The 21,543-nt window shown below is 56.4% G+C and overlaps 1 protein-coding gene across 1 annotated transcript; it reads left to right on the top strand.

Annotated features, from left to right (window-relative positions):
- The first annotated feature begins 9,408 nt into the window (after window positions 1-9,408).
- Window positions 9,409-15,696, top strand: KCNK15 (potassium two pore domain channel subfamily K member 15). Its single transcript, XM_055722353.1, has 2 exons — window positions 9,409-9,771; window positions 13,400-15,696. Exons 1-2 carry the CDS (start codon window positions 9,489-9,491, stop codon window positions 14,311-14,313), a joined length of 1,197 nt encoding a protein of 398 aa, XP_055578328.1. The 5' UTR covers window positions 9,409-9,488; the 3' UTR covers window positions 14,314-15,696.
- The last annotated feature ends 5,847 nt before the right edge of the window (window positions 15,697-21,543 follow it).

The raw sequence follows: 21,543 nt of genomic DNA, 5'->3' as shown, positions 1-21,543 counted from the left end.
GTGGTGTGATACGTGGCCGCTGGCTGAAATCTGGCTCTGACCGAGCTGCCCACCTCACATCAGGGGGTCGGTATGGCCAGCAAAGCCCCGTTTGCTAAACAAGCGTGGGTTGGCTGCCCTGTACTGAAAACAGGGGCTTATGCATTTGTGTCAGAGATTTCCACAGCCTGGGGGAGCAGGAGCTGCTGCTCGGACAAGGGCTGGGGTACCGGGGACATTGCTGTGGGACTGAGCTGGTGCACAGAGTCCCCACTGTGCAAACAGGGCATCTCCATAATGCGAGAGCCCCCTGGTCCAGGTGGAGGTGTGAAGACCCTGTGCGAAGCCGGAGGAGAAGCAGCATGAGCAGGAGGCTTCCGCAGGTCTCAGCTTCCCATTACACCAGGCGTCAGGCAGCAGGACTTTGGTGAATCTTCTACGGCGTGGTGGGAGGCTGCAGTGAGCACACAAAAAGGGATGAGTCACTCAGGTCACTAATGAAAGGTCACAGCATCCTCACATTCAGCGAGAGGCATTTATTTCTTCTGTAAAACAATTTCATTGCTAAAGTACCTTTGGCTACAGGGACAACAGACCTGACAGGTTATCTTATTTGCCAAGGATATCGGTAAGACTGGGGAGGGAATAGTAGATGCAATTACTCCAGGTGACCTGGGATAAAATGGTAAATGTACCTGCAACTGGGTGCCAGTGGTGAAGATTTTAATAAAAGAAAAATCTGAGTCTTTGTCTGTGCTACACAGAGTGTTTTGGCATCTGGGAGACCAACAGCTTGTGAAGAAGAGCAAATCACATAAATAGAATAACATTTAGCGTGACTGCATGAGGCCATCAGTCTAATATTACTCCTGCAGTGCATGCAGTTATAAATAGGTGATGCCGTGTAGCGTGGGACCTGAGGAGAGCGAGAGCTGAGGAATGCACTTGCAGCTCAGCAGCAGCGGCACTGCGCAGCTTGCAGCTGTGACACGCATTTGTATGTGTGTTACAGAGCGACTGCGGCTGCACCCTGCAGACAGGGATTTGTCCTGGAGGACTTGATGAGCCCAGGCTTAATAAAGATGTGCCATCTTTCTGACCACCCCCCTAAATATCCCCCAGTGGCAAGCCCTCCGCACCCCTTGCCATCAGTGCTGCTTGCTGCTCAAGGCAGGGGTCAGCACAGAGAGCAGGGCAGCAAGAAACCCCTGGGTCTGCACACCATGACCTGCACTGTCTTCTCAGCAACCTTGGAGGAGACTATAGTTTGAATTTTACCCCACACCTCCGCTCTGCTCCTACCAGGAGATGCTCAGGTCAGATCCAGCTCCCTGAAGAGCCCTTTGTGCCAGGGCACAGCCCAGCCACTGTGAAATTCTTCTGCTTGTTTGGGCTGATGGGCAAAAAGTTTACCTTAAGGATCATCAGAAAACTCCCAGGCTTCTCAGTAGCAGCACAGCTCCTCCTCAGAGAGGCTGCTTCCATGCTTGCCGAGGAGGTCCAAAGACAGGAGACAGATTAACTCCATCCTGGCCTCCTTTGCTTGGATGCGGAGGCGCTGCTCAGCAGAGGTGGGGGAGAACCACATACCGCAGCTCCCCGTCAACTCTTACCAGCCCAGCCCACACTGCAGCACTGCTGCACCTCTGGTCCAGGCTCTGCAGGCTGAGAAGGCGCCCTGGCAACACAAAGCTGCTGGCACTGAGGAGAGCTCAGGGGGACGTTTGGTGGTGGTGATGCCAAAAGCCAGGCACTCTCACTGCATGAAGTGTTATTTGGTTATGGAGGCAAAAATCCCCCTATAATGTAAAAGTGTGCGGTGCTGTGATGGCAACACAGTGCCGTGCTGAGAGCCCAGAGGAGCCAGGGACACGGACAGTCCTTGGGATGCAGCTCATCCAGGTGCCTGGGGGTGTGCAAGACCCCAGCAGGTCTGCAATACCCAGCGGGAGATGCTGCAGCCTCCCCAGGGCTGCTGGGGGAAAGCATCTTTCTGCGTACAAAGCAGGAACAGCAGTCCCATCACCACAGCCGCTGTCCCACTGCACTGGGCAGGGAGGTGGGGAACAGCTCTGGCAGGTTTGCCCCAGGGCCAGCTGCAGAGCAGAGACACCAACGGCACAAGGTGCACAGCGAAGGAGAGGGGCCCCGTCAGCTGAAATATTAGGGAGAAGTCTGTGTTTTAACCCACCTGTCCACAAGGATGAGCATGAGCCATCTCCCCATGGCTGGATTTTGTGGCCACAGCTGGTGGTAAAGGAACTGACCTCTGGGTGGGCCAGTGCCTCTTCCCCCTCCGTGCCAGGTCTCCATGCCGTAACTCCTCATGCCCAGATTTACTGCCAGTAGCTCTGCTTAGCCCAGACGGGTGGGGGGGGAGCAGACCCAGCACCATGGAAGCCAAGAGGAGGGTTTATTTTCCTTTCCAGTGCCGCATAGGTGAGGAGCAGAGGGTGGTTCATGGATAAACCCAAGCAGCAGACTCAGGCTGGGAGCACAGGGCAGCATCCCCTCCCAAAGGCACAGCACAAGGAGGAGCGATGGATTTGCAGTCGCATCAGCACCTGCAAATCCCAGGCTGGGGGACAGCTCAAAGCTCTCAACCTTCCTACAAAAGGGGACCATTCACATGTGGTTCCCAAGGCAGGAACCCAGAAACGGCCATGGCTGCATCTGTCACCCAGCCCTGTGTGGAGGTGCCCTGGGGGGATACCCAGATGAGCATCGCCTTCTGCCACAGCTCAGCACCTCAGCTCCCACCTGAAGGGACACTCAAACAAGGGAGCTAAAATCTAGCTAAATATTTCGGAACCCAGAGAAGCCTCTGGCTTATTTTCCCATGTAGCTCAGGTGGTTTGCCTGCCTCCAGAAAAGCCTAGTGTTAATTTGATTGCCTGTAACCGATTCCTGGCAGAGCTGGCGTCCTGATGCCCAGAACAGCTGTGATTCCTGTGCTGCCATTTGCTCTGCCCCAGGGACACCGCACGGCCCCTGAGCGTGACTGGAAAGAAAGGGCCAGGGTTGGACCAGGGGACAAGCAGCTGGGCCAGGCACACACAGAAATATTTCTGCATTTGCAATTCAGAGAGGATGTGTCTCATCTCCCCAATTAATCCTTGCAGAGAAAAGCCTGGAGAGAAGCAGCTGGAAAATATCTGCATATAAACAAGACTTAGTAAAATCTGCAATCTTGAGGTGGAAGAAGAAATATGTCCCCAACATGGTGCCTGCACCGCAAGAGAAAACAAATATTTTCATTTTGTTAAATTCATTCCTCACCGGGAACCTGCTGTGCTCTCAGGCACGGCGCATCTGGGAGCATTTTCACAGGGTGATTCACAGCTCCCTCAGCTGGGAAATCGCTTGTGGCCCCAAAGCCGGAGCCGCTTCTGGCCGGTGGGGTCTGGCGGCTGGGACCAGCCTGTGGAGCATCACTAGCAAGGAAAGAACAATGCATCTTGGTGGAATCAAAGGCTGCATTGAAATAAGGTGGTGCCTGGCTGGGAAGCTCAGTCAACATCGCGGTGCTGGTTCCCTGAGCTTCAGAGGCAGAACAGGAAAGGATGTCTTGACTTTTACTAATAAATGCACTTTTCCCCAGTTGAAGTGCTGGAGCCAATTTGTTTCCTACCAGGTTATTTTTAGCACCGAAAGGAGCCATTTGCTGTAAACTGTCTGCCTGGGAAGCAAAGTCCCGGGGCAGCAGACAGGACTGCCACAGCTCCCGCGCCACGAGGTCACCGCCCCGGCTGCCCGCACGGCCAAATCTCACCCAGAGCACGGCTCAGCTTGCTGGTGGGATGGAAGCCACCACCGTTCCTCCCTGAAGCACATCCAGGCAGGCACTCACGCGCTGCCGGAGCTGGAGCAGCTGCCTCCTGCCCCGGCCAGCCTGCGGTACCTGCAGTGGGATCCGCTGCCCTGCCGCTGCCCGGGGGGAGGAGGGTGCTATGGGACCCGGGCGGTGAACCAGCTACACCCTGGGCACTGAAGCCACCGCAGGGCTCCCGGCAAGGACCATGGTGCTCACCAGGTGCCACGTGGGTCATGATGTGCCACACAGCATGCCAGAGCCCATCGCTCACCCAAGGGTGTCCCATAGGAACCCTACAGCAGTTCAGGACCTTTCCTGTCCCTGCGGTGCAGTGCCACCGTGGCACAGGGTGCCTTGCAGGACAAGGGTGAAGCTGTCACCGGGGCACCCTCTGGAAGAGCCTCGCATATTTGCAATTCATTCCCAGACCCTTTGCCCCTCCACCCTTGACCTTACTGGCAGCCCCGCAGGCTGTGATGCAGGAAAGTAATTTATAGCATCGCGATGCTGCCACGGTGGGAGCGGAGTCGCGCTCAGGATCAGGCCCCTCTCTCCATTTGGCCGAGGGTTTGATGTGGCCGTGTTTCTGTGGCGAGTCTGGTCGTGGCTGTGGCAGCCCATCTCCAGATTTACCTTCGCAGGGAGTGGGACTCTTCTCCAGACATGTTCCCAAAGCCTTTCTCCTTCGTCACTGGGGTCCAGTGGCTCCTCGCAGGGACCAGCCCACCCCAGCAGCAGCAGCAGCACCGTGGAGCCTCCAGCCCTGAGCCCCAATCCAAACTGATTGACAGCTCTGGTTTAACAGGCTCTCAGCAAATATTTCCACAAATTATTAAGCAGGGGCATTGTTATTTTATATCTTTTATAGGAGATATATATAAAATATATTACATATATAATAATTTTATTATTAAAGCCAAGATCCTCAAACCAAATAAATGAACCCACTAAAGCTGCTGAGATCAAGAACTTGCTAAAGCAGAGCAGCACCTTCCCCGTTTGGTTGCGGTCCAGGCACTTTATGGCAGGTACTTTGTGCCTGGCCGACGTTCAACTGACAGTTTTCCAAGCATATAAAAAACTTATTATGCTGAAAATAGAGTTTGTGACCATAAACTGTCAGGAGCACTGTCAGCATTTCCAGCCCCAGTCTGCTTTGTGTACAACCACTGGCAGATGGGGCTGCCAGGGGGAGCAGGGGTGGGGAGGATGGGGCTGTGCAACCCCTTGCAGGACCCATTTTGGGTAGGAAGGGTAATTGGGGAAGGCTCAGCAACAGGCTGTGGGGTATCAGGAGGAGGCACAGCCAAGGTTTATCGTGGCTGGTCCTAGGCAAGGGGGTTGAAGACAGTCATACGTGGAGCTGTGCCCACCTGCCCTGGGGCTTGAAACCTGCAAGCCACATCCGTGGTGACCACACAGAGGCCATCTGCATTTGCAACCAGTTTATCTCTAATCCTTCATTAATTCCCTTGCTGAGCTTCCAGATTACAACACAGAGCAAAGCACCTGCAAGCCATCCACGCCACAAAGAGTCAGGGAGGGAGGCAGTGGGGAAATCCCGGAGCAGAGAGAAAGCTGTGAGGTTCCTGGGCCGCCAGTAACCCTGAGCGTGGCCAGCGGGACAGAGAGAAGTTAGCTCCAGCTAGCAGGGGGATATTTTACAGGAAGATTTTTGGAGTCATGGGACAGAAGCAAACGCTGCTACGTCCAGTCTGGATCGGGTCAGGGACTCTGTGTCCACATCGCTCCCTGTGCCGGCTCACGGTGCTGCCTGGCCAGGGACAGCTGAGCCGTGCTTGGGGTCCCGCTCTCCTCTGGACAGCTGCAGCTGGTTGTTATTCATATCTCAGCATCTAATCTTTTTTCAAAATTAACTAATCCATTGCTTCAAAAATATCCTGTGGCATTGCGAGGCTGTAATCTCGGTATTAACTGGCATTAAATCCAGAATAGCTGATGCTTTTACTAAGGCAAAAGAAAATATCTATTTTGTCCTTAAAAATAAAACAAAAAAAAAAGCAGGGCATGCCAGTATGGTCCCCAAGCTCCCAGAGAGCTGGAGCACCTTGTGGCTGAAACCTGGGGAGGGGGCTGACACCTGTCAGACGCCGTCCTTGGCCCTGGCTGCCCACCGTGGGCAGGTGGGCAGCACAGCCACAGGTGTGACACAGCTGGTGCCACATGTCCCACTAACGCTGACCCCTTTGCTTGGGGACCAGGAGCTGCCTGCACAGACCGAGGCAGCGCTGGTGCCCAAAGCAGCTTGAGCAAAGCTGGCGGGATGCTCCCACCTCTCCCCATGCATGTCGGGCTGTGGGACCGACCCAGACCCACACTGCTGGTCCCTATTTAGTGCCTTTCGACTGAGACTGCTAAGCAGCTTTGCTTATTTAAATCCATTAAAACTAGAAAAGCTTTTTAATAAATACCCTGCCAGCCTGGAATTAGTAGATGTGGGCCAATTAGACACATTAATTAGGCACTGGTTTAAACACAGATGAGGTTTGACTTTGTTTAGCAACCTCACAAGGAAGCAGCTTCTCAAAGTTCACCTCCAAAGAACTGAACAAACAAGATACGTTCGTTCCCCATCACAAACACCTTACAACAAAAACATATCGCTTTGGTGTCTATTTTATTTTCAGAGCTTTCGCCTTCTCTCTGCCTCCCCATGCAATAAAAATGAGACATTTAATCTCATAATGCAACTTCTCACTGGAAATCAATGATAAAGTACATTATCTTGCCTGGTCTGGTCCTGCGGCTCCAGCCTGACCTTTCTCAAGCGCAGCGAAGTTGGGAGAGAGACAAAGGTTGGATGGACAGATCTTCCCAGTGGGAAAGCATCAAACTTCCCTGTGCCTCAGGAGGGCCTGCCCTGCACGACAGCCATCTGACAGGGTTTGGTGTCGCTCATGCCCTGCGCTCACTGCATGCAGGAAAAAGCAATATGTGAGCAGTAAGACGGCAGATCAGGCTGATCTCAGCACCACCTGAATTACGGAGCCTCCAGCCCCGTTCAGAGCACAGGGCTGTGCACGTTACTGCTGCACGGTCCTGGTTCTGTCTGTGCCGGATTTGTGAACTGGGGGGGGTGTCTCATTAGGAGATGGATCCTGTTGCCATTTTCCTGCTGGGCAGCACGGATTCCATCAGGGCCTATGACCTGCACAAGGTCAAAGCAAACCCCCAAAGGAGAAATCAGTGACATCCCAAGCCCCTGTGGAAGCGATCAGCAGCTGTTTCATTGTGCCTGTAGCTGAATGAGACCCTCACCCAACACTGCTCCATCAATGGCATCCCTTTTTCTAGAGAAAGGATGTGCCTGAATCTCTGTAGCTCCCAAGGTGGCAGGGAGAGGCCATGCCGAGGGAAGACCCGTGCCACAAGACACAACCAGGTGAGGATTTCTTCTGGGGTCAGGTAAAGACCTTGAAGCCAGGAAAGGTCAACCACCACAAGACCCAAAGAGGACAGGACTAGCAGAAACCACACCGAGGAAGCGCTGAGAGCTGCTCATACTGCAGGGGTGGAGATGGCCCCCCCTGCCCTAAATGGCCCCAGCCACAGGGAGCGTGAGATCCCATCCACAGACCCCCTGTGTAGGTAACACTTTGAGACAGTTGTGCTCTACCACCTCTACAGAAGCACTGTGGGCTGTCATCGCAGACACGCGTTTGGAAACAAACTGCAGAGGATTTAGGTAGCCCATAACCATCTAAGATTGATGCTGCTGCTGCAGGAAACTGTGTAAGTAGCATGTGCCTCTCTTCACCCATGGCTGAGAGCTTCTCCTGGGGTTTTGCATGCTTGAACCTGCACTGGCATGTTGGCCCAACATCTGCACAGAGCAACTGGTCTTGGATAAGATGCTACAGCATCAGCTTAATGCTCCACATATTACCTGGAGACCCCAGAATTTGACCTGAAAGGCACTGGAGGCCCCAGAACCCTTCCTAAAAGATGTGTGACAGGCACCCAGTGATGCGGTCGCTGTAAGATCTCCTTCCTCTGTAATGGAACCAACAGGAGCTCAGTTATCAGCACTGTGTCCTGTCTTCAAGGTGGGATGCCATCACTGGCTAGTGGAAAAAATTACTAGCAGGTGAAGCGTACCTTCTCTAGCACGCAGCCCTCATATTGCCCTGGGTCTGGAGGTTTGATAGCACCCCAGGCCCCGTTAGCAGGGCTGCAAACGACACCACAGAGAACACAAACCAGACAGATTCCTCCAGCAGAGGCTTTGCCGCCTGATTTAGGAGGCTGCAAGCACTACGATGTCGAACAGCAATCCACCGACAGCTTGTGCTGCTGGTGATGGATGTGGAGCCTGTATTTTTTCTTCAATAACAACTTTCACTAATGGGGCTGGCACAGAGGCTTGGCAAGGAGGAGGGAAGTGGCAAGTGTCCAGGGTGAAAAAGAGTTCACGATTACAGCGGGAAAGGGCACCGTGTCCCTGGTGCTGGCCATGGAAATGCAGAGGTTGGGGCTGGAGGGGGGGGTCCAGGAGGGCGTCAAGTCATCCCCTGCTCCAGGCGAGCATCAGCTGTACCCAGAGCACTTTCTGCAGACATCCAGACATCTGCTTATCTTATTTTTAAACACCCCCAGTGGCAGGGCTGCCACAATCTCCCCAAGCAATCTGTTCCGGTGTTTCACTGTCTTTATGGTTAAAAAGTTTTTATGTCCAATTCCAACCTCCTTTGCTGCGATTAAAGCCCTAAGCACCTTGTCCTCTCCAGAGAGAGGTGAGGTGGATGAAGAGGGATGCAAGTCTGCTTGTAGGTTTGTTTCCCTTGTATGTTTTATTCCCAGTCAAAAGAAGGAGTTTGTTTCTTGAAGGAGATGCTATTTCCTGCAATGTACAACTCAGAGAAGTATCTTGCTATTTTTAAAAGTGAAATTTAAGGGTTACATAAAAGCTCAGGAAACCAGTAATGAGAAACAGGGTCTTCACTTTGTGGGCTCTGCCTCCTCCCACCGCCATCCCCCTGCATGCTAGCGCTGGCCTGGGCTGCCAGGTGCCCCAGCGCAGGGGGTCCCACTCGCTGCCCCCACACTGGGGGGTCCCACGGCCCCCTGTGCCTGCAGCATCTGCCAAACGTGCCAGAGAAACCAGCACAAACACTCAACCTGCTGGTCTCATTCTTTTCTGCTCTCTTAAAACTTTTGCGCTGGGCACAGCGGGCCAGCACCCCGTGCCCTGCTCCCCCGGCGGGCAAGGGCAGAGCCCTCCAGTACCCCAGCGGGCAGGGGCAGAGCCCCCCGGTACCCCGGCGGGCAGGGGCAGAGCTCCCCGGTACTCCGGCGGGCAGGGGCAGAGCTCCCCGGTACCCTGGCGGGCAGGGGCAGAGCCCCCCGGTGCCCCGGCTGGCGAGGGCGGAGCCCCCCGGTACCCTGGCGGGCAGGGGCAGAGCCCCCCGGTGCCCCGGCCGTCCGTGGCTCCGTGCCCTGCCAGGGTCCCTGTCCCGGGCAGGGGGCGGCGAGGGCCCGGGGGGGCTCCTCAGGCCGGGAGCGCGCAGCCCGGTGCGCGCAGGGGCCGGTGCGCGCAGGGGGCGGTGCGCGGGGCCGGTGCGCGCAGGGGCGGTGCGCGGGCGCGCAGGCGGGGCGCACGGGGGGCGCGGCGGGGCCCGCGGCGGGCGAGGGGCCATGCGGAGCCCGGGCTGAGGCGCCGCGGCCGCCCCTCGCCATGAAGCGGCAGAACCTGCGCACGGCCGCGCTCATCCTCTGCATCTTCTCCTACCTGCTGGTGGGCGCCGCCGTCTTCGATGCGCTGGAGTCGGAGGCGGAGAGCGGCCGCAAGCGGCTGCTGGAGCAGAAGCGCGGGGAGCTGCGGAGGAAGTACCGCTTCTCCGCCGACGACTACCGGGAGCTGGAGCGGCTGGTGCTGCAGGCCGAGCCGCACCGCGCCGGCCGGCAGTGGAAGTTCGCCGGCTCCTTCTACTTCGCCATCACGGTCATCACCACCATCGGTGAGTGCCGGCAGCCCGGCGTGCGCCCCGCCGTGCCCCTCCCCGCACCTCCCCCTCCCCGCAGCCCAGCGCCCCGTTATCCCAGAGCCCTGCCCCCCGCTATCCTCATGCCCTGCACCCTGTCATCCCCTCAGCCCTGCACCCCATTATCCCCTCAGCCCTGCACCCCATCATCCCCTCAGCCCTGCACCTCATCATCCCCTCAGCCCTGCACCCTGTCATCCCCATGCCCTGCACCCCATCATCCCCTCAGCCCTGCACCCCATTATCCCCTCAGCCCTGCACCTCATCATCCATGCAGTCCTGCACCCCGTCATCCCTCAGCCCTGCACCCCATCATCCCCATGCCCAGCACCACATTATCCCCTCAGCCCTGCACCCCATCATCCCCATGCCCTGCACCCCTATTTCCCTCCATCCCCACACCTCTGCACCTCCACCGCCTCCCACACCCCAGCACCGCTGGGTGCCCCAGCCCAGCCCGCGGGGAATGCCTGCACAGGAGCGCCAGGTCTCACCCCTGCAAGGCTGGGACACCTCTCCCCTGGGACACCAGCGCTGACCCTGCAGGACCCCGGTGCCCAGCGGTGCGAGAGATGACCCGCAGGCAGGCTGGGGCCACCCAGTTCTGGGGGATGCCAGGGTGCTGCTGTGGCTGGGGCCATGAGATGTGACGTGCAGGTTGTCCCGGGGAGGTGGCAGCAGGCACCTTTGGGGCAGGCAGCTGCAGAAGTTGGCAGGGGTGGTAGGAGGGCAGATGTGGGAGCCGCGTCTGTCCTCTGTGCAGCGTTGTAGCCAGCAAGCCGGGCTGAAGAGCTGGATGAGAACGGCTGGCTTCTTTGCCAGCTGAAAACTCTTAGATGTTTGGCTGTATGAGACCACTTCAGGGTGCCAAGGCAGCCACCAGACACCGAACCTCGCTCTGCCTGCACGGGAACCTGCGGAGAGATGGGTGGCGATTAGCTTGGAGGGGAGGATTGAAACCCCCGTGTAGACACACTTACCCATACTAGAGCCTAACGTCTTGGTTTGCCCTGCTTCGAGAAAGAAACTAAATTGAATGAGGATTGCCTTTATTCTAGGTGAGATTAGCCACATGGGAGTTGAGCATTGTTTAATTAATCCACTTTTATTAATCCATGCACCCTGAGCATCCTCTGGGGGTAGACAGGCACAGGATCCTGTGCTCATGTCATTGCTTGTGCTGGGATTTCGGTCAGCAGGCGTGTTTTGTAGACTGGAACCCTGAGGTCGAATCCTGCCCTTCCACAGCCGGCAGCCACCTCCTCATCCGCAGGACGAGGCTCAGCCTTACCGAGGGGCTTGGGATGGGTGAAATACATCTGGTGTCTGAAAGCATCATCCCGCAGGACAAGGGCTGGTGGGATCAACCAGGGTACAAGAGGTGGTGGAGGGGCAGGTACCCTGCAGGCCCTGCCCTGGGGGGGCTCCGTGTGCCCCCACAAGATGTGGCGGGGGGTGTGTGTGTGTGCAGCTGGCAACACATGTGGCCAGCAAACAGCGATGGGTTCAGGGCACGGCTAGTGTCAGGCCCCAGCAGGAGGGTAGGATGGATGGCTTCAGTGAAAACCTCCATCGTCACGTGACAGGTTATAGCTTCATTTACATTATTTGTCTGTGGAGTGTGACAAACAATTGCTACACTTCTCACACACCCTGTGCGATAAATCATCTCAGCCCAGGTGCCGTATTTCCAAAACACTGGCATGTCAGATCTCTTTATATTGGGCTGTGCTCCAAATCTCAGTTTTAATGTTAATGTAGCTGTGTTTACTCTTTCTAATTCCCATTGTCATTTTGAAAGCATCAGTCAAATGCTCTTTCAGCAGTCTCTCAGGGTACAACAACTGTTTTTCCACTTACTGCTCTTCTGGATCATTATATTTACCTCCTCACTGCTGTCACTGTATTATCTTGTAGCCTAGGACCTGATAATTGCCTTCGGTTATAAGCTTGGATCTATCTGGGGGGTTTTTTTGCCACTGCAGTCTCATGTCTGCTCTGTATTCTGTAAAATGTGGCATGCAGGCATTAAGTTTATCATTTTTGATTGTGTTGGTTTATGAACAGACACAGCAGAAACTGGTCCCTGCCTGCCTGCTTGCGTTTTAGAGCACAGCGTGGTCGAGGATAACGCTGTCCTCAGCCTCTCAGCCCTGCCCCAGTGCAGGAGTGTCCTGGGGCAGGACGTGTGCTCAGGGGCCGGGGACAATGTGGTCATCAGCCTCTGGTTGTCCCACCACTCTGTGCTACCAGCTTCCCTAAGAGTCTTGGAAATCCACAGTCATCAGAGGTGGAGGTGAAGCCAAGTCACAGCTTCGAACAAGACTGAGAAATAAAGAGGGTGTTTTTGTCCTTCTCCACGTACTTCACACAAAAGTCACACAAATGCCTGCAAAAAGTGAAAATATAATCAGCTGTTTGCAAAAGGCCGTGCAGCAGCACGGGAAGGAGCTGGTGCTGTTCTGCAGGCACCTTCAGAAAGGAAGTTTCCAGCCCTGGTAGTTTCTTATGGAAAGTCAAAAGAAAGGCTTGGATGCCTTTGGATGCCGTTACTCCCCACGCTGCATGACTCCCTTGCACCGAGTTACTCATCCGCTTAGGTTCAGAGGCCACCGATTTCTGTTAAGCTTTTATAATTAAGTGAGGTGCGTGCAGCATCACTGGAGTCCGGAAGGCTGCGGTGAATGCCTCATTACGACTCATGGTATAATTGTGCGCGTCCTTGAGTCACAGCTCTGAAACTTGGAGCAAGGTGAGGAAATTAAATCTCAGAAGGCGTTCAAGGAGAACCTTGTCCTTCTTGAGATCCTTGTCCCTGGGACAAAGGCTGACAGGGCTGTGGTGACTTAAATACGTCCCTGCATCTAAAACAGCACAACCCCTCCTCACCAGCAGTCTGGCAGTGAACTGAGGTCTGAGTCTCAGTGACACTGGTGTAAATCCGAAGTTGCTCTGCAGAAGTCCCCCTGCTCCCGCGGGGACCAACCCTATAGCGCAGGGCCCTGTAGCTCCTGTCCCACAGGCCAAGCAGAAGATGATCGCACAGCTGAGAGTCAAAGATGCACGTGGTACTGGAGGGCTCAGGGGACAGTAGGGGTGGGGGCGAGTGCTGGGGAGGTGACGATGGCCCTGCAAGGGCAGTGGTGGATGGGCCTGGCTGGGTGCATACCTGCCTGCAGGGTCTTGGCCTCAGCATCCTGCGGAGCCTCCGTCCTCCCTCACTGCGGGGATTCGGGCTGCCCTGCAGACCCGGCGCTGGCATGGCATCGTTGCCTCTAAATTGCTTGTGAGCTGCAGAAGGCCCGCGAATCCCCTGTCGAGCTCTAGGGCTCCTCTTGGCCTCCATGACCTCATACAATCTCAGGGGCTCTCAGAAGAGTACCTTCTCTCTTTAGAGGCCAAATCAGGCTCTGCCTACATGATACTGCCACGTGCCATCATCCCAAAGGATGTGGCATCCCATGGCCCCCTTAGCACTGCCTGCAGATCTGTTACCAATTCATTTTCCATTTACCTCCCATTCTTCTGCTCCTCTTAGTCCCAGGCCAGCCCTGCTGGAAGCCCCAGTGAGGGCTGATGCCTGCCTTTCCTCTTTCCTTCGCAGGCTATGGGCACGCTGCCCCGGGCACGGATGCTGGCAAAGTTTTCTGCATGTTCTACGCCATCCTGGGCATCCCTCTGACGCTGGTCATGTTCCAGAGCCTGGGGGAGCGCATGAACACTGTTGTGCGGCTGCTACTGAAGAAGATCAAGAAGTGTCTGGGCATGAGGACGACCAATGTTTCCATGGAGAACATGGTCCTGGTCGGCTTTCTGTCCTGCATGGGGACCCTGTGCATTGGCGCGGCAGCCTTCTCTTATTTTGAGGGCTGGACTTTCTTTCATGCCTACTACTACTGCTTCATCACCTTGACCACTATTGGCTTTGGAGACTTTGTGGCTCTGCAGAAGAACGAGGCTTTGCAAAAGAAGCCCCCGTATGTGGCTTTCAGCTTCATGTACATCCTGGTGGGCCTGACCGTCATCGGCGCCTTCCTCAACCTGGTAGTGCTGCGGTTCCTGACGATGAACTCGGAGGACGAGCGGCGGGATGCTGAAGAGCGAGCCTCACTGAGGAGAGCCCGGAACAACATCCACCTCAAGCCGAAAGAGGACAGCCGGAGCAGCAACGCCATTTTTCTCCCCGTGGAGGACAGGACGAGCCAGATGAACCTCATCCCACTGATCCAGGAGGACGCAGAGAAGCAGCGGCGCCAGTCGGCCAACTCAGCGGCCGCGGTCCCCTCCTTCTGCACGTGCCTGTGCTACAGACCTCAGCTGTGCAGCAGCCCGGTGCCCTCCCACCCCGAGACCCTGAGCTGCCACACCAACCCTGTGTATTACAACTCCATTTCCTACAAAATCGACGAGGTCTCCCTGAGCACGCGGGGTCAGACCGGCTCTTCCCCTGGGAGCACTTTATCATCCAGCAGCCCTCGCTGCCGGCAACACCCCCAGCTGCGGAGGAAATCCATCTAGGAGCACGTGCCGAGCTGTACTCGGTGCTCAAGTCTTGCTATGATGATAAATTAAGAACAGAGATGTCAGGTCCTTCTTACTGCTCTCATTTCTTCTGTTCCTCTCCCCTTTCAGCTGGCAGCCAGCCCCACGCAGGGTCCAGCAGGAGCCTTTAAAGCCTGTTGAGAAATAATCAATCCTTTTTTGCAGGCACTGAATGACATTGTTAGTTTTTCTTTGTTGTTTGTTTGGTTTTTTTTTTTCCTCCCAAGTAGGTTCGAGTGTTTTGGTCTGGCAAGAGGTCTCGTGACGAGAAGGCCAGCAAGCTGTAGGTTTGCTTTCCCACCTCCCTGCTCCCCAAACGGGGGCATTGCTGCCCTCCCGCCCTGGACACCCTCAGCTATGGCTGCTGCCAGCACATGCCTCTTGCTGCAAGGGCTGGATTGCACTTGCTGGGAGCGTATCAAAAGCACAACCCATGTCGGCGAGCCCTGCAGGGTTGGGGACCTGTACGTTGTTCCTTGGCATGGGGGGCAGGTCAGTGGGTGCCACGCAGCAGTTTGCAGCTGGTGGGTGGGCAGGAGGGAGGGGACCCCTGCTGCCTGGCACGCAGGGACAGCTCTGTGGCACTGTACCTCCCGTCACCAGCCTGCCAGGTCTCAGCTCAGCCTCATGGCTGGTCAGTACTCTTGGAAGCTGGAGGTCCGTCCATTCACCTGCTTACCCACCAGCACACCTCACCTGGCTGCTGGTAGGTCCTCCAGGCTGAGCTGGCTGCTGGGATGCTGGGTGCTGTGTCCCATTGCCAGGGGAAGCTGGACTCCAGCCCAGCCAGAGACCTTCCTCGTGACAAGCCCAGACTGTGCTAAGGGCACGGCCCCAGGGAGAGCCTCCCCGAGCCAAACAGAGCCACTGCGAAGGGCCTGGCTCGGATGAGGGCATCGGCTAAAATCACCCTTCCCTTCACGGCCTGTCCTCCAGCTGGCAGCCCAGCAAGGTGCCTGGCCCTCGCCGCCTCCCTGGGGCTGTGCTCAGTGCTGCTGGGGCCATCAGGGGCAGCAGGAGCCCTCTGGGTGTGGGGTGGTACCCGCAGCCCTGCCTGCAGGGCTGTTTCCAGCTGGCGCTCCCGATGCAGCTGATGCCCATCCTGCCTCATCCGCAAGGAAGCTGGACCAGGCTCTGACAGCGGTAGGAGCTCTGTTTCACTCCCCCCCCACGTCCCTCCCAATAAAGGGACCTTTTAACTCTTAGGTCAAGCTGAAACACCCTCTGAGGGGGTTTGTCCCAGAGGAGAATCCCCTTTTCCTGGTGGGGAAGGCGTGAGCGCCAGCGCCGGGATGGCCTCTGGGCAGGCTTTGCTTTCTCCTCCTTTTGTTCTGGGCAGTTTAATAAAAAGTGAATCCAGCTGCTGGTGGTTGGTTATTTTTCACGAGGGGGAGCAGAGGGATGTGTCCAAGCCCCCAGCCCCAGCCCAGCCTGGCTGCAGGGGTACACCAGGGCTGGCTCCCCTCCCAGGGGGTGTGGGCAGTGTTTGTATCCAGGGGTATTATCCCTGTGGATGTTTGCTGGGATGTTTGGGCATCGGAGGGAGGCAGAGTGGCTGTCCTGGAGCTGGGAAGCAGCTGGGTCTCGTTGCCCATCATGGGATAGTGTCACGGGGATGCCCTGGGCTCCTCCACCCGCCCTGGCCAGTGACCTTCAAATTTCCAACCTTTTGTGGTGCTTGGACTTCCCTGGAAGCAGCTTTGCGCTTTGATGTCACCCCAAATCTGGGCAGGCTTGTTAAGACTGGGACTTTTTTGTTCCAGTCTCTACAATGGCAGGGATTTGGGCTTCGAGACAGGAGATGCCCAAGCAGGCAAGTACAGGGATGGGCAGGAGCTCTGGCTGCTGGGGCCAGCTGGCAGGGCAGGTCTGCTGGGGGCTGCCACGCTGCCTGGGGAGGTGAGGGGGGTCCCTCGCCTCGTGCCTTTATTTGGGGGATGCTCTCTGGCAGGGCTGCCTGCTGCCTGCCAGGTTCTCCACCCCACTGGTGGCAGAGGTAGGACTTTACACCCACTCTTGGGGTGCGACATGGCCACAGTAGATCCATCCTTCCTGGCCCTGGGCAGCAGGACTCTCCTGCAAGGTGCTCAGCCCTTCCCAGCCTCAGCTTGTCCCCTCATCCCATGTCCTGGCAGGGAGCAGGAGCTGGGGCATGCAGGCAGGGAGGATGGTGCAGGTGCTGCTGGGCTGGCACGAGGGGCTGGTTTGTGACATCTCTGCTTGGATGTTCCCCAGGGCCCTTCGGGCATGTGGCATCTCACAGGCAGCGGGGCAGAAAGCCTCCCACCACCAGAATGCCCTGGCTGCAGCTCCCCCCACCCCCCGGGGCTCAGCAGCTGCATTGCTTTGCACCAGTGGCCCCAAAGCTGGACCAGCTGTGTAAGCCTTGGTTTAAATAGAAAGGGGGAGGAGGGGCGGGGGGAGAAAGCAAGCTGTAAGCATATAAAATAGGCTTAAAAATGAAGCTTTCATTTGCTTCTCAGCTCCTCAGGGGTGTTATCTCATGCTGATCCCACCAGCTCAGCACCTCTGTTGCCCTGTCCCATCTGCTCCCATCCTCACCAAGGCTGTCAGCCCAAGGCTCGGCTGTGCTGTGGGGCCCTGGCCGTCGGAGCTGTGCAGCAGATGCAGATCTCTCACCCTTTCCATGTTGAGCCTGGGACACCCTCTGAGTGGCCAGGATGGAGCCGGCACCTCTCACCCTCCATCCACCCTCGTGGAATGAAGCAGCTCTTCTGTTCCTGCACAAGTCAGAGCCTGTGTGGCATCGCCTGGGTGAAACCCACCTCTTCTACAGCTGGAAGCAGAACAACCACAATCCGGAGGCTGAGCCAGCCTGGCACTCTCCCTCTGGATTCAGTGTGGTGCTGCCAGTGCTCCGTGACTCCGTGACGGTGCCGCATTGCCCACGATGCAATGATGCAAAGGCAGGTGGCGTGATGCTTGCACCACGGAGCCTGGCTGGGGCAAAGGACGGAGCTGGTGCAGAAAGCAGGGCACCGGCTCGGGTTTATTGCTGCTTCTGCGCAGCCGGAGCTGCCAGGCAGCTGAGTTGCTTAGTGACTGCTTGAGCCCCATCCTGCTTTTGGAAGCTGGTGATGGTCTGAGGGTGGGCGATGCCGTTCATCCCCAGGTGCCAGGTTGAGCTGGGCTGCCCCTACCTCCAAGACACTCACGCTGCTGGAGAAAACATCCTTTCTCCTCCTTCCCCCACCGCTGCTTCCCCAGGGCTGTAGCTGGGGCAGGTGGGTGGCTGCGTGGGGAGCTGCCCTGCCCCTCGGTCCTGCCCTGATGAGCTGCAGAGGGATTTGGAAGCATGAGAAAAACCTTTGAGAAATTCTCAGTGAACTGGGACTTTGCAATCCCTCCTAATTCCCATGGGAAAAGGGCTGGTGGTGGCTCCCTGGGGAATGCTGCCTCTTCTCACCACCTCCTCCCACAGACCCCCGCAGCAGCAGCCACAACAGAGCCCCCAGACGCTCCCCACCCGAGTGCCTGCAGCTTGAGGCCACCCAGGACCAGGCAGTAGCTGCGCACCCAGTAAAACCCACAGGTCTCCTTCCCCGAGGATCCCCAGGCTCCCCCAGCACCCACGCTGGCTCTGGGTACTCCCAGCAGCCTGGCCCAGGGGTAGTTTGTTCTGCCAGCAGCATCTTCACCTCCAGGGTTTCAGAATCAACCTTGAATGACCAGTGTTGGCCATGAAGGGTCTTGGGAAGAAAAAAGCAGGAGCAGAAGGCTTCCAGCTGGGGTAGTGAGCAGAGTATGAGCTGGGAGCAAGCTTGGCTCTGCACCTGGAGATGCCTGTGACCAAATTACACCTGGAAAGGGCACAGGGAAATGCAGGTTTGGAGCTGGGGTTGATTCAGAGAGGGGCCTTCCATGGAGAGCACTGGGAAGGAGCCTGGGGCGGTGCTGGGGCACACCGGGCTGAGCTGCTCTCACTCCCTATCGGCACAAGGAGGAGGGATGGGCCAGCTGAAATCTTAGGTTGAAAATAATGGTGGTGGCAACAGAGAGGGCAGAGACACTCCACAAAAGACCTCCAACACATCGTAGGAAAAAAAAAAAAAAGGTTTTATTGTCACTATTATCAACGTCTTCATTAGCTTAACACTGAATTGTAAATCACTCAATCATTACATATTGTCTGAATAAAACCTACAGACAGGAAAAAGGTACAGCAGAATCCTCTCCTGACTACAGACAAGCAGCCGGCGTCCCACCGGCGCTGCCGGGACGGTGTCCACCTTCCACCCAAGGCAGCCCACGCACCTCGCAAGCGACCCGCTGTGCCGGCAAGCAGGCTGCCCGGCCCCATTGCCTGCGTTCCCTCTGGCTCCACAGAGATTACATCTCACCGGCTGATGTTAAAAAGCTCCAAAAAATTTTTGGAGAGGATCACAGAGGCCAAAAAGAGCAGATCAGTTGCCTCCACTCCTAGGGAAAGGCGACAGGAGATGTAGCAACCGTATAGGGCCCCTGCAAAGCTATCGGGTTTTGTGGAGCAATTAATGAAGTAAAAAGGTTCAACCCCATGAAAGCAGATGTCCCTACCACGGCCAGGCCCCTGGGCAGCGGGGGGACAAGGCAGAGCGCCGGCACGGGTGCTGGGGAGGCGAGAGCGCGGATGGGCTGGGGGTGCTGGCTCCATCCCCGAGCAGAGGCCAGCTCTGCAGCACCGCGCCGGGGCTCCCCGCGAGCAGCGGGGGACGGACCCTTCAGTGCAAAGAGATGCTGTGGGCAGCCTCGGGCCCCTCGGGGTGGAATAAGGCCTCGTATCGAGAGGGAAGGGAGAACCCATGTAGGGAGCAGCAGGCGCAGGGGAAAGCAAAGGGAACCTGGAGGAAAGCTCGCTGGGAGCTGCCCTTCTCCCTGGCCAGCACAGAGGCAGCTCCCTCCCTGTCCCTGCCTTCTCCTGGCCACCCATGGCACATCACGCCTGCGGAGCCCAAGGATGGGAAAGGAAGGACCCCCTGTGGTCTGAATTCAGGCCCGTCACAGAATGTGGGCAGGACGCTGGTCCCAGGTGGTCCCAGGCCATGGCAGTGCTGTGTGAGGGGGTCTGGGCTGAGGCACTGCATCCCCGGGATGCCCTTTCCACCTGGCACCGGGAGCAGCCTGCAGCTCGCAGGAGGAAGGCAAGGGCAGCGCAGTGAGGCTGGGGAAACGTGCCTTGGATTCACTCTCCACACCTTGCTCTTCCTTGCTCCAAAGCCAAAACCAGCTCCAGGTCAAAGAGATGGAATCACCAAAGCAGAGACCAGTGAGCAGCGCTGGGTAGGGAGCAACAGCCCCGAAGAAAAAACTGCTGCAGGATTTAAAGTTCCAGGCCGGTGTTTAGTGGGATGGGGAGCCCCGGTGGGCAGGTATCTCAATCTGTGGTGCCCAAGCAACTACAAAGACCTAGCTCCTGGAAAGCTTCTTGGCATGGCTTCAGCAGAAGGGGTGCCTTGATTCCTCCCTCAGGTTGTTTCTGCCCCATCCCCGTTCAGTGCCCACGCGCTGCCTGCGCCCCCACCACCTGCCTGCAAGGCAAAAAGCCCCTCCCTTCCCACGCACGGGGGGTCTCAAGCCCACCCAGGGTGCCTAGCCTGCAGTGTGAATGCAAAGGCTGTCTACTGACCCGGCAGAGCGGGGTCCAACGACATAGTGTTGGTTGTCATTTTCCTACTGGGAAGTCACGACGGGAGCACCGTTAGGCTGCAGCCTCTGTTTGCTGGTGCTCTGTAAAGGGCTGGTGCTGGCTCTTTCTCGGTTTCAGCTGCTAAAGTGCAAAGAACCAATGCTACAAGAAACTCTCCCCAGTTCCTCTCCTCCACCAGGACGAGAGCAGCTACCACAGGGAAGGAAGGGCAGAAGGGTGTCTACACCATGAGAAGAGCTTGAGATTCCCCAGGAATGAGTCTGATGCTGCTGTCATCGGTGAGCGGCTGGGACTAGGGGTGGCTGTGTGGCTGCGAGCAGGGATGGACGCATGGCTGCTTGGTCACTGAGCAGAGAGGAGTCTGGCAGTGTGAGTTTAAGACCTGTTAGCCACATTTTGCAAATACCTAATCACTTGCAAACTCCCCGGAGAATTACTGCACTCACAGACGCACGCTGGAAAGCCAGGCAGACCGTCAGATAGACACAGGGCGCAGCAGCAGTGCAGCTGTGGGGCTCTGCCATGCTGGGTTCCACCAGTGTCCCACGGACTTGGCTGCTGGGTCTTGCGCAGGCAAAGGGCTCATACAAGCGACTGCACAACCAGCCAGCCTCTTCAGAGGGATTTCGCCTCCCTCAGGGAACCTGTTATTTTCCAAAGCGTTACCGCGTGCTTGCGTACATTCAGATGCACACGTATGGACATCCACAAACATCCACGCCTTGGCAGGCGTGCGCTGGGGTAAACACGAAAAGGCTTTCACTGATCGTCCTCTTTTCTAAATGTTTGGCTCCAATCTGGTAGCTACAACTTCATTTGAGATGCTCTCCCCAGGTCTCAATATGCCCTGGACTTCTCTACTGACGGCACTTCACGTTTCCACGTCTCTCTCTCTTCTCAAAGCATTTCACTAAAAAAGGTGAATTATTTCATCGTTCACCGGGGCTCCTGGCATCCCTGGGCCAGTGACCTGCTGCCTGCAAGGCCAGTGCACTGGCAATCTCGAGAACAACACAAAGATTTTTCCTATGGGAAACGCTGCAAGAAATCCACAGGCAATGAACTGGGATACGGTTTCGAAGCTGTTTTATTTTACGCACTGCATCAACAGTAGAGCTGACAAAAGCCAGTATCCTGATCCTGCCACTTTGGAAAAATCTTGAGATGAGCCCAGCATTAGCTAACTTCTGGAGAATGGCACAGAACAGCCTGTTCCCGTTTTACACGTTAGACCCCCGTGATCCTCTGCGAAGGTGCAATCTCTCTGCCTTGGGTGGAATTTTCTAACACAATGGACAAATACCACCTATGAAATGGATAAAATAACCCACAAAGCCTTTAAAGAAGGGCAGCTCAATCTGCTGCTCTGAAAAAAATCCCCTCCCTTTAGCTTGCTCCCGGTATCTCAAGGAAAATAGGCAGCTGTCAGGCAGAACTCGTGTGGCCCCAGAGTGCAAAGGCTTTTTTGCTTTATCAGGGCTACAGTGGCAGTGGGAACCATTCGCGTTGAGTTACAAATACTAGATAGCCTAAGAAAAACAGGGAGATTGAAACAGTCA

The sequence above is a fragment of the Falco cherrug genome, chromosome 10, assembly GCF_023634085.1.
Source record: "Falco cherrug isolate bFalChe1 chromosome 10, bFalChe1.pri, whole genome shotgun sequence".
Taxonomy (NCBI): Eukaryota; Metazoa; Chordata; class Aves; order Falconiformes; family Falconidae; genus Falco; species Falco cherrug.
Note: the sequence above shows the minus strand (reverse complement) of the source record. Positions and strands in the feature narration are given on the sequence as shown.

What these genes read in the sequence shown, in the direction of transcription:
- KCNK15 (XM_055722353.1), top strand. Translation starts at nt 9,489, where the DNA reads ATGAAGCGGCAGAACCTGCGCACGGCCGCGCTCATCCTCTGCATCTTC. An exon ending in CACGGTCATCACCACCATCG is followed by an intron (nt 9,772 to 13,399) that starts GTGAGTGCCGGC and finishes TTTCCTTCGCAG; the next exon opens with GCTATGGGCACGCTGCCCCG.